This window comes from Calliphora vicina, chromosome 3, assembly GCF_958450345.1.
Source record: "Calliphora vicina chromosome 3, idCalVici1.1, whole genome shotgun sequence".
In the NCBI taxonomy this organism is placed as follows: Eukaryota; Metazoa; Arthropoda; class Insecta; order Diptera; family Calliphoridae; genus Calliphora; species Calliphora vicina.
Window position 1 is genome coordinate 127,237,018 of NC_088782.1, and position 13,576 is coordinate 127,250,593.

General features: G+C 33.7%; 1 protein-coding gene across 1 annotated transcript in view; it reads right to left on the reverse strand.

Annotated features, from left to right (window-relative positions):
- The window catches only part of Sox21b, a 72,101-nt gene that overhangs the window by 44,779 nt on the left and 13,746 nt on the right, over positions 1 to 13,576 (reverse strand). The window contains exons 2-3 of the mRNA XM_065504633.1: positions 1,686 to 2,518; positions 1,462 to 1,625 (exon numbers count right to left, since the gene is read on the reverse strand). Coding sequence (XP_065360705.1) covers positions 1,462 to 1,625; positions 1,686 to 2,410 — 889 coding nt within the window. The 5' untranslated portion in view covers positions 2,411 to 2,518. The remainder of the gene's footprint in view (positions 1 to 1,461; positions 1,626 to 1,685; positions 2,519 to 13,576) is intronic.

Sequence of the window (13,576 nt, forward strand, 5' to 3'; positions counted from 1 at the left end):
GTTTTGATCAAACACATGAAACATCTTGTGTCAAATAATTTGCGTAGTCTGACCCTACCTTAAGTGTGCCAATGATTATGGTAAATTTTGAGGGTATTTTTAATTGAATATTCATTTAAAATGTTTTTATATTATTTTAAGCACAAACACACACACACTCAATAGATAAAGCAGAGACAAAAAAGAGATTATAAAAGTGTTGGGAACAATAAAAAAAGTAGTCAAACAATTGGCGGCGGAAGGTGTTTGAAGCCTGGGAGAAAGAAGTTGTCTAAGTGCTAAAAATAAAATATTTGTTCAAATGTCTGTTTAGTTTTGCAAGGTGAAACCCTTGAAGAGAGTTTAAATTTGAAATATAACAAGTGTAAAACAATTTCACTGATATATTTACCAGAATAATGAAAATAATTAAATATTTTGTGGAAAGTTTTGGTCTAAACCAGTGGTTGGCATAAAGAGAAAATGAAAGAGTTTAAATTTCAAATAAAACAAGTGTAAAACAATTTCACTAATATATTTACAAGAATAATGAAATATTTTGTGGGAAGATTTGGTCTAAACCAGTGGTCGGCATAAAGAGAACTTGGATTATTTAATATGTCAAGCAATTTCTTTGCCTCTTGTAATCTGACCAGCTGTTTATTGTGATTTTGGTTTGTTATTGGATAATTTTGCAGTTAAATTATCGGTCATATTCAGTGGTCCTGGTGGCTATGAGTGCCGATCACTGGTCTACAGCTTCATTAGCTTTGCTATTAAAAAAAAGTAAGAGCAATATTAGAGCGCTCCTCAAAGAAATATGGACCGAGATAACAACGCCAGCCCAAAATCCACACCAAACAGTGACTGTTTCGGGATGCATTGGACTCTCATCGATCTCATGTGGATTGGCATCGTCTCAAATTCCGTTCATGGTGATTTTTGTAGAAGGCCGCTATCAACTGTCAAAAGTTAGGAAAGTCCCTACTGGAAGACCATTTATTCTCTGGATCATTATAGATATCCAAGACGATATATGCCCGTCTGTCGGATGAAATCAACTTTCCGAAGCCCCCAAATAACTTACATAAAATTTAGAAAACTGGGTTCACAAATGGCTGAGATATAAAAAAAAACGAGACAACTCAATTTTCAATTTTCCACCCAAATTTTTTTTCACCATTTATTTTTTTTAAATAAATTTTTTCACCAAAAAATTTTGTTTTATTGAATTTTTCACAAACAAATTTTTTTAACAAAATATAACAGCAAAATAGTCAAAGCATCAATAATTTTGTTTCGCTTAATAATCATTCATGAAAATCCTTTCAAAACTTTCAATATTGTAGTTTAATAAAACAAAATTGAGTTGCCAATGTACGAGTATTATTGTAGTGTGGCCAACTTTCAAAGTTGGTTGCCAAACATAACTGAGTTGCCAATTATATTAAGTATAAAATTATTTTTATCAAAAGCACTTACCCAATCTCTTCGATATTTCGGAATTGTGCATTTTTGGATTGTCTTGGGCAATTTTTCGACGCTGCAGCCTGGACCACACCATGAATGCATTCATTGGACGTTTTATATGTTCTTCGTTTTGACGTTTCGTTGTATTTTGTATCATCAGGCTAAAAAACACATCACTGCCGAAATAAATTAAAATTATTAATGAAATTTAAGTATTTTTGGATTCAAAAACCCACCTAGCACTTCCTCCACTATTCATTAGACTGCCCATGTTTTGATGTAAATTTGACATGGGCGATGATTGGGCACTGTGATGCAGGTGAGCCGCCGCTGCCGCAGCCATGGCTGAAGAATTTGCCGAAGACGTTGCTACCGAACTGTTATCGCCCGCCGAAGAGTGTGTATGATTGCCGGCAGAGTGATTTAAGTGCTCGGATTGCCTTAAAGAAGCCAAAGATCTGCTGGAGGATGAGGACAAAGGATGCGAATGTAAAGAGGGTGAGCTGTTGGAATGTGATGATGTTTGTAAATGGCTGGAGGGGTGGGAAGCGTGATGCAATATGTAGTTGTGAGCCGTGGAATTCTGTTGTAAATGTTGAGCCGCCGAAGAGCTGCTGGTTACCGAGCTACTGTGTGAAGATAAAGTCGGTGCCACCGAATGCTGGGCACTTTGCAAGCCACACAAAGAATTCAAAGTCAAATGACTGTTACTGCTTTGCTGTAAACTAGCAGCGGAATTCAAATGAGTGTTGTGATGATGCTGCTGCTGGGCCTGTTGTTGCTGATGGTGATGATGATGATGTACGGCCGCTGCTAACTGTTCAATGTGACTGCCCGTTGAAGAACTGACTGCCGATGAACTGTTGCCGAAATGATTGGAGAGTGTTTGTCCCGTGGAGATAGAGAGTGGATGTGCTAACGATATCCCAGAGAGTGATATTGATGGAATATGTTCCATCATTCTGGGCAGACAAGCATAGAATTGTTAACAACACGAATTGTGTGAATAATTTTAAAGAGCACAACAACACCTCTGCTTGCTTTACCGGCCAATAAATCCCCAACAATGCTAAACAAAAGAAGAGACACACAAAAAATTAAAAAAAGAAAAGAAAAACAAACAACAAATTAATAAAATCCAATTAGTCAAAGCAGCCTATAATTGTAAAACATTTGTCTGTTTCAGATTTATTTTGAAATTGATTTACGAACTAACGATTAACATAATAAAGCAACACCTTTTCTCTATTGTTTTCCACGATCCCCTGGATTTTTTTTAACACATTTTGTATTTGAATAGAGTTGGACATTTAATTAGTAACTACGGTTTAGGCTTTTGTCTTAAACTGCTAGAGTGCTGGGTTACAGATTTAATAAATTGTTAAATATTTTCAAAATCAGTGTGAAATCTGTCATAACTTTCAAAATACAGTCAAATAATAAATTTATTTGTTTTAAAATTTAAAAAAAAAAAAAAACATGTTAAACATAATAATTCTTTATTGTTTTTAAAATCTAACACAATACCCAGGTATTAATTATGATTAATTGTTAATTTTGGTTTAAGAAAATTTATTTGTATAGAAGTGTTAAAACCGGAAATCTGTAAACACAGTTTCCCAATGAAAATCTTTAGCTTGAGGTATTTTTATAGAGAAATTTTATTTATTTTTGGGAACTAAAACAATAGCAGTTATTTAAGATAAATCTTTAAATAAAATTGTTTTAAAATAGCTTTGAAATTATATCTCTATTGTTTTTATCAACAGTTGTGGATTTTTTTAACGTTAATCCCTTGTTCATTAACGGTTTGGTTGTTAAATTTGTTTAACAAATATCAAAATTCACTTGTCTTGGTTTAAGATTAAGGTACCTTTATATTAAATTTCTTTAATACTTTAAAAACTTTCCAAAAAATTCTTTTAAAAAAAGTTAATTTATAATAAAAACATTTATCTTTTTTTACTAAACTACTTATTCCAAAATATTCTTTTAACACTTACTCTTCCACAAAAGTACTTATTTTATAAAAATCCAGTTTTAAAAAGATGTATATAATGAACTTTTTTCACAAAACTACTTTTCTCAAAAAGTTAATGTCGTTGTCGACCATATAAATTCCCGGTCCCTGTACCAGAGTCCATCTTTGGATTCATAAGTAAAAACTGTACCCCCTTTCAACAGTTGATCTGATCCAATCCTTTTATTCCTACTGGGGAACTCTACTGATGGTGAGGAAGCGAAGTGAGAACCGACCTTATGATCAGAGTTTCCCATGGGAATAATGTCATGATCAATAAGACCTGCCTCATACAATATCCTAGTGTGACCTACCCGCAATGGTAACAAAGTTCCTTGCCGCCACACATAGTTCTCAATGGCTGGCACGTCTAAGATTATATCCAAGACCATCTGTGGGGTGCTGCAAATGGTACTTGTTTTACCTTGCACACCTTTGAGCTTTGTTGAGTATAATCCTATAGCTACGCTTCCTCATTGCCTCCCACCGGCGCTACGAACTAAGTCCCCAAACCGCAAATGAATTTAGGCCCCACAATTTTATATAGAAAAAACCAACAACGAAATTTAGGGACTTAGTTCATTTTTTGGGGATTTATTTAATTTCTAAAATTGGGGATTTAATTCATAATGAAATTACTCTGGGGTAGAGATGCTAATCGGGACTGATTTTTGAAAATCCCGGGGATCGGGATTTGGTAAAGAATCCCGAAATTCCGACCCGGGGTCGGGAAATCTAAAATTTGCAAAATTATATTTGGGTTATTGTTATTTGGGTTATTTACATTTATTAATAATATCTTTTAGCCTTTGAGCAATCGAAATATTTTCATTTTGTTCGAGCTTCTCATCTGAGATAAAATCAATTTCGTTTGAAGAGGATTTAAATTGAGTCAAAATGCATAAAAAAGGCACACAAAAATGACAATTTCCCCTATTTATTTATGAAAAACGGGATTTGGAAAATCCCGGGATTTAAAATTAAAAAATCCCGGGCTTCGGGGTTTAAGAAATCCCGAAAACCCCGGGATTTTCGGGAACGGGATTCCCCGTTTTGCATCTCTACTCTGGGGTGTATGAAAAATTTACTTCGCTCAGAAAAGTTGTTTTGCATTGCCGGACCCAAAGGTTTCCTCCTCTGGGGTGGCTTCGCTCAGAGAAGTTGTTTTGCATTGCCGGCCTTCAGCCTTGCTCAAAGGTTTTCTCCTCTGGGGTGTATCAAAAACTGGCTTCGCTCAGAAAAGTTTTTTTTTGCATTGCGAAGGGTTTAAGTATGCGAAGACGGTTTCTTTTTCATTTTGGTTGGGGACTTTGTACTTTGAGGACTTTGTTCATTGGGGACTTTGTTCGTAGCGCCCCTCCCACCAGATCCAATTGAACATACTTGGTCACAAACCCAAATTCTTGCCAATGGAGTTCCTACGTTTATAGTAGACCTTAAAGAACTTCTTTAAACTCTTCTGAGTATTTATTTTCCTTGATAATTTTCGATCAAGGAAGGTCCCTAAATACTTGGTTCTCCCTGATAAAATCAGCTCAACGCCGTCTAATTTCGGCAAATTGAAACTCTTCACCCTGTAAAGAGCACCAATTCTGTCTTCGATGGGTTTACACCCAACCCGTTAGTTTTTGCCCAGAACTAGAGATCACCAAGCGCTTCCTGCATGATGTCACTGATATAATCACCACGTCATGCGCATAGGCGACTATCTGCCTACCAGTAGCCACAAAAGTGGAGAAAGAACTCCACCTTGCGGTATGCCTCTGGTTATTCTTCTTATGTTATCGTCCCCTAAGGTTCTTGGTAATCCTGCTATCCAGCATGGAAACTATCCAACTCAGCAGGAAGTCATTAATCCTAAGTTCTATTAAAGAATCCCTAATAGCCTCTATCTTTATGTTATTAAAGGCTGTTTCTAAATCTAAAAACGCAGCCAAAGTTTATTTCCTATGCTTCAAACTGTGCTCTATACAACCCAGCACCTCATGAAGCGCACTCTCAACAGACTTTCCTTTAAGATAGGCATGCTGATCGATGCTAATGATGTGAGTAGATCTATCAGTCGTTCTACTGTCTTCAAGAGAAAATACGATAGGCTAATAGGTTTAAAATCCTTTGGTTTCTAGTGGCTGGCCTTAATGTTCTCTCCTCCTCCTAGGCAGATATCTCCTACTGAGACATCTCTTAAAGATGTTGGGATGTTACACCTTGCAAAACCGGTAATTTATAGGTATCAAAATTGTTAATCGCCAAAACTAATTTCTCCTTGGTTTGTCTAGAGTTAGGCACAATGTCCCCCTGGTCTTCATCACTAGTTTCCGTCCCTACACAACCAGGAAAGTGCGTTTCCTTAAGCTAAGAGATTGTGAACTGAAATATATTAACAGAAGCCTTCCTTAATGGATAAATCAGTGATCGGCACTCATAAACACCATCATGATTACGATGTTTACCTGTAAACAACATGGATATCAATGAAGTTCATACAAAATTATAATTTAAGAAACAAAAATCACGAATGGAACATGTGGTTCTGTTCATTATCCCTGTTCTCTTTATGCCTACCATTGGTATAAACACAATGAGAGCGATAACGAATAGTTGAAAGGAATTTAATACAGAGGTTTTAATTAGGATATTTGTTTATTTTAAACTTTATTCTTTCATATGACCGGATAGTAAAGAAACCTAGTCAGCCCAATTATGAATAAAAATTCCCCGGGAGTATTTTTCTCTTTTCGTTTTTTAACATAGAATTTGAATAGGAAAAATGAGAAAAGGGAAAAAATTCCCTTGGAATTTTTTTTTCATAATTGGGCTTTGTTTGTTTCCTGAGTTTTTTTCCAACAATATGATGAAGGACTGAGTGATCTCTTAATATTTCTTTGGTGCCATCAATTCTCTCCTTTCTGTGTCTTCTTCTTTAATTGATGTCTTCGGCTTCTTTAATTAAAGTTTCTGGAAGTGAAGTTGGTGATTGGAAACATTTTTGTAAGAGAGAGAACGTGTACATTTATAACTTTGTGCCAGTCTTAAACAGACTATACTAGCTGAATATGAATTTTTAATCTCCAGACTCTGACTTGTTCAAATTTTAAAAAACTGTTTGTATAGAAAATTCTAAATGACATCTGCAGCCATCTGCAATTGCCAAGTTTAAACACATTTAAAGCCTTAACATACAACTATTCCAGACACTAATTTAACCTTTAAAAAACTTTCCAACCAAATACATAATAGCTGAACTATTTAGTTAAGTTTAGTTAGGTCATTTCTAAATTAAATTCTGTTCATTTAACATTTTATTGATTATTAAACAATTTTCACTTACAATCGTACATTGGTAAATATTTGTTTACACATCTTAAATATTTATTGGGTCGTCACTTGAATGCCAAGACCAGGCAGGCGAAGCGGCTGGCTGTTAGCAAAAGCAAACCATCATTTAGCATTTAGTAAAATTTACAAAAGTATTTTACAAGTCAAACCCTTTTTTGTGCCAGAGAAAGAGGCTATTATGAATATTTAACCCCAAATTGTGTCTTAAACACTTTTATATTTTAATCCAACTGAAGTGTATTTAACACACAAAAACGAACAATGAGAAAAATCTCACAATAAACCAGCAAAACAGACAAAGGCTTTTGGTCGAGAGAAGTAAAGTAGCAGGACCAGAGAAGTGACCCAAACCCAAATAGACAAGGGTCATCCCTTAGAAATTATAGAAACAAATTTAACTGCCAACTGTTTCGAACATTAGAATAAGTAAGAGAGTTTGTGTCGAATCGTAAATACCCTTCACCAAAATACTTTAAGATAAAAATGGAAAAAAAAATTTAAAAAATAATTTATTTTGTTTTTGAAAAAAAAAAAATTTTGGAAAAAATTTGTATTAATTAAACATAATATGGTTTAAAGAAAATTTATGGATTTTTTTTTGGAAAAAAAAAATTGGTTTTGAAAAATATTTTTATATTTCGCGATTTTGACCCATTGCAGGTCCCAATTACTAAGACGTTATATAAGTCATTGGAAAGGTCTTTGAAATATCTATCATTAGCTATCAATATTGTCTATATTAATGATTTAGTAATCCAGATATAGATATACATCCACAATGGGTAAAAAATCGAGGTAGTCTCGGTTTTTCGATTATATCTCAGTCATTTGTGGGCCGATTTTCTAGATTTTAAATACCATGATGTATGAATCATGTATTTAAATTATTTGGGGGCTGTGGAATGTAGATTTCAACATACTTGCAGACTATGGGAAAAATGTAGAAATTGACAAACGCCATGACAAACTTGCCACTCATGGTGAAGTGTATTAAAAAAACAAACATTATTAGAAAATTTGGGGATGTAATAAAAAGAATACTTTCTTTTGTGTTTGTGAAGCAAACATATGCCGGCGACATGTAAATGTCCAGTCATCGTTTATTCAAAACAAAATCATCATTATCAGCCAAAGACTACTCTACTAACTCCCCACCAGTCTTAACAACTTTTTATGAGAAATTGACGGCCTTACAAACAACAATTGATTGTAAGGATCATTAAGCTGCTGGTGTTTTAGACTAGTGAGCAGGACAATAGTATAAAGAGTAGTATAACAATGCTATGGAAAATTTGTTTTCATAATTTAAAATGTTAAATGAAAATTTAAGCTTTTGTTCGAAGGACCATTAAAGCACTAGAGTAACTGCAAATGAAGGAATGTTTTTTTTTCTCTTAATTTCTTTACCCTCTATTAATCCTTTTTTGTTGGTATTCATTGCATTAAAACAACACTTTTATTCTGAACTGCTTGCTGCCAATTGGTTTCATATTCCTCAATTACTTAATTGATTTTGTTTTATTTGAAATTCATAACAAAGTTGTACAAAACAAAAGTGTGATTAGACTGGCAGGCAGGCAGGCAGTCTCTCTACTACATATCTAAACAACCCCTTATATGGACGGACAGACTGAAAGACAGACAGACCTACGGTTTTGCAAACAAATATAAATTTATATTCTGGTTGTTTGTTTTTTTAATTTAATTTTTTATTTGCCCATAATTTCGCATTAGAATTGTCTAAACAATATTGTTGTTGTTGCTGTTGGCATTAAAAACGCATGCCAACTTTTATGACTTTAATACAGGCAATATTAGGGTCTCCCCTGGCATAGTTATAGTCAATTTCAAAATTAAATTTTGGAATTAAACCTCCCCCAAACCGAAAAGTTTTCATATAAAAAATGGAAAAAAGCTAAATGTAAAACAAATTTTGGTTGACCTGGATCCGCGCCTGTACAAGATTAAACTATTACAATGATTTCCAAAGTCGTGTCGGTGTCAAATACCCCATTTCCCCTGCATAATTTCAGTCTCATCTTAGGTAAAAAATCAATCCTCGGTTACTTCAAATTCCATGATCTATTGCGAATTCTAAGATTTAGCATCTGAGAATCATTTCAACTCAGATAAGAACTGTAATGTTATGAAAATTTAACCTTAAAATTTCCTTGTCTAGAATATAAATTTTGCAGGCATTCCCAGGTTATATAGTAATAAAGATGATCAGCTAGTAATTTCTGATTGTCATAAGAAAAACATAAATTAGCAAGGCATTCCTGGATGTATTCAGTTGCAAAAGTTTTCAGCTTGTTTTCAACATATTTCGATTTTCCATGAGAATAATCGAAATTTCAAAGGTATTCCTGGATGTATAAAGATTATCTGGTAGTCATAGTCTAGTTTCTAATATGTCGTTTTCCTTCCACAAAGAAGAAACATATTTGGATATTCCTAGAAGTATCATGGTGCGAAGATCAATATCTACATGTCAAAACTAATTCCTTGTCGAACAAAGGAGACCATAACATTAGATGATTAATGATGTTTAAAATGTCCTTCCCAGACAAGTTTTTAAACTTAAATTTTCTCTATTCTGTTACAGAAGTGATCTGCTTCTTTTCAACAGATTTTTAACCTTCAAATTTCCTTGTCTAGCATAATAATTTGAAGGAAATTCCTAAATGTATACTGTTACAAAGATAGCAAGCAAGCTCTAGGAAGAGAAAACTGATGCATGAGAGCAACCGAATTTGTTGCCAATCGAATGATTCTACCTTAGTGACCAAACTTTACAGTTGTAGCTAAAACATTTTAGAAAGGGTAACAAAAGTTTGGTTGCTTCAACCGAAATTCTTCTCTTTATCAACTGACTTTCTGTTGATATAACCGACAAATTCTATGTGTGCAAGCGAATCATTCGGTTGCTATCACGAATCTGTATTCTCTGTATAGATATATTCTATTACAGATATCTTTAATCTTTAAACAAATTAAAAATTTCCAAATTTCTTATTATAGAATAGAAATTTTGAAGGAATTCCTATATGTATACTAATGCAAAGGCTAGCTTTTCCATTTCCGCTATCTCTATCAAAAACATCAATAGAAAGCCATTCCTAGATGTATTAAGTTACAGAGATGTTCAGTTTGTTTTTTAGCAAAATTATAACTTTCCAGTTTCCTTGAGTAGATTCAAAATTTGAAAGAACTTCATGGATGTATAAAAATGATGTGGTAAACATATTTAAATTCCAAAGTATTCCTAGAAGTGTCTTGATGTCAAGAATTACTTCTACAAATCACACCTCTAATCAAGATAGTTCCTCATGATTAAAGATGCATTTGTTTTAAAACTTCAATCCTAGATGTAAGCTGTTACATTTTCTTGTCTAAAAACATAAAGTAACGAGGCATTCCTGGAACTAATCTATTACAGAACTTATCTAACGTAACTTAAAGAGGCATTCCTGGAGTTACAGAACTTATCTGCTGTTTTTAAACAAATATACAATCTTCAAATTTCCTTGTATAGTTAAGAAATTTGGAGATATTCCTAAATGTATAGTGTTACAAAGACGATCAGCCATTTCCTTGTTGTGTTTCAAAAACATAAACTATTAAAGACATTCCTAGATGTATTATATTAGTAAAGTTAGCAGCTTGTTTTAAACGAATTTATAGCTTTCAAAATTCCTTTTGAATAGTAGGAATTTGCTACGTATTCCTGGATGTATGAAGATTATTCCTTTTCCAAAAAAGATACATCGCACTGGTTCCTCCTAAAGAGAGTCGACTCAAAATTTTGAAATTTTCAATTTTTGCAAGAAATCGATGTACAGAGTTTTCTCTACTCTTTCGCCAAAAAATACAGTTGTATCCGTCTTCAACTTTCATTGTAATGTATTAAAGTAATAACTGTTTTTTGTCTCTACTGAAAATCTTTAAATTTTGAGTTGACTCTCTTTAGAGGATCCAGTGCGACATGTTAAAGAGATAGTCCTATTCCAATTCATAGTTTGTTTTCTTGACTGGTGAAGGGTCTTTAGTTTGGATCGATATATAACTGAATCCATATGTTTATTTATAAGTGGCAAGAACAGTTTTAGGAAGACCTCAACGTCTTTAGTATTTTGTTCAAACTTTAATTTGATGTATCATCTCTCCCTTGCTCTACAAGGTTTCAACACGGTTAGTGATCTAAGATATAAAAGTATAGATAAAATATACTTCTAGGAATATCTCCTTAATAGCTTTATTTCTAGGAGATGGAAATCAAAAGATGTAAAATGTTGCTGTTACTGCTAAATCTAGTTTTAACATCCAGGAATTCCTTTCAAATCGTATACCATTCGAAGAATTTATAAAGTTTTTCATTATACAAGGTGGCGCAAAAGTAATCCTCCTATCAGAAAATGCTATAAATTTTACGATTGGCCCCTAAATACACGTTAATAAACAATGTTACGGTACACTGCTCCAGAATGCGGAATATTGCTGACTATTTATTTGACGAATAATCGGTCGGTGACTTTGGCAAAAATAATCATGAGTGATGAGGCCCATTTCCATCTTATCGGGTACGTAAATAAGCAAAATTTACGCTTCTGGGGCACTGAAAATCCGCGTGTAACTCACGAAGAGCAGGTGTAATACCTGCTCAAAGACACTGTATGGTGTGCTGTTTTCGCTGGAGAATTCATCGGACCTTTTGTCTTCGAAGACGTCGCGGGAAAAACGGTTTCTGTGAATGGTGAGCGCTACAGAGCAATGATCAACGAGTTCTTTTTGCCGCAACTTGATGAATTGGGATTGGAAAACATGGTTCCAACAGGACGGTGCAACGTCACACACTGCACGTGCCACAACCGATATGCTGAAGGATGCATTTCCCGGGCGCCTAATCTCCCGTTTTGGCGATTTGCACTGGCCAGCAAGATCGCCTGATTTGACCGCTCCAGACTTCTTTTTGTGGGGCTTTTTGAAGTCGCGGGTTTATATCAACAAGCCTCAGACTCTTGCAGCTCTTAAAGACAATATCCGTCAAGAATGTGAGGACCTATCGCCGGATGTTTTGACCAAAGTGATGGAAAATGACATAAAAAGGGCTCAAATGACAATCAACTGTGGCGGTGGCCATTTACATGACATCATATTCTCGACTTGATGTAAAAAAAATTAAAAGACCAAATAAAAATAATCCATAAGAAGAATCAAAGTTTTTTTAATTACAGCCAAAAAACATCGGAAGTTTACTTTTGCGCCACCTTGTATTTACCTTATTGAACGAAGACGAGAAGGATTAGATGATTGAAGATCTATCTTAGGGGGATTAGGAGTAAAGATAAGGGGACCTTTGCAGAATGCTCTGAGTTACAAATAGTTTCAATTAAAGAAATATATCATACCAATAATTACTTATAAAATCTGGGTTTGGGTTAAGTATAAAGTAAAACATTATGAAATGTAGATTGGATAAATTCTTAAATGAAGTTTTCTCGAGACACTAATTCAGTATGATTTCTCCCTTCTACACTGAATTACTGAAATACTTTTAAATAAAGTTGTTTTGGGAAACTCCTTCAGTATATTTTCTCCAGTCTACAAGGAATTGGTCTAAAAGTAAAGCTCCTGAATATGACATCTATATCCATCTACGAGAAACCCTCTTTTGGCAACAATACTTAGGGCAAAGGAGAGGGAACACACAAAGTCGTGAATATAATAAAAAAGGGATCTATGAAAAGAAAGGTGTCCAATCATAAATTGAACTGTTTTTGGCCATCCAAACAAAAATCGGTTCGAAGGTTAGTCCAAATTTTCTTAAGGTTCCAGAAAGGCTCCATACTTTATTGTTGTAGAACATACATGGAATAACAACTCTCTATACTTTTGCTCAATTTGAAAATATCTTTCTCTCAATGGCTACCCTAACGTCTCTCCACATACTACAAGTTTCATACGAGTTGTATAAACTAAATGTGAATGAACGCAAGTCACTACACTGCTAATAATAAAACAAGAAACTGCTTAAAGTTACAAATAAAAATACTTTATTTTTTTTTTATTATTTTATTGTACTGACGACAATGGGTCGAGCAATTTTGTTTGGTATTGTTCTGTTCTGTTGTTTGTTTGTTATTTCGCTCTGGGTCTAACACTCTCCTCTACTCCACTTCACTCCCCTCCCCCCTATAAAACATTTTCTTAGTTGTGTAATAAACTTTAGTTTTATGACGGCTTAAGCAAATTGCTTAACGACTACGATGTCTTTGGCCCAAATGGCTTATGAATGGACTTGATGCGAGAGTATAAACACAACAGAAAAACAAAAAAGATTTATGCCATGACGTTGGTTTTCTAATGCAAAACTCGGAATAATTTTTATAATAATTTTATGTATAAAGCGGTTTTTTGTGTGAGGAAAATGTTTAAAAGTGACAAAACACTAGAATTAGTTGTTAGAAATTTGATTTTTATTAATCAATTTATAAGTTATTTAAAGTCATAAAATATTTTAACAATAAAATTAGTTTAAACAACTAATTTATATTAAAATATTGAGGAATTCTGTTGAGAATAGAAAAAGTTAGAAAATTATGCAAGAGTTTGGTTAAACTAGACAAGACATCTGTTATTGAAGAATTTAAAATTCTTAAATTTCCACTTTTAATATAAATAAGAGTGTTATAGTTGTGTGTGCCAAATCTTATAAACCCTTCACCAAAATATAGTTTAAAATAAATATTTAAACAAAATTTTTGTTAA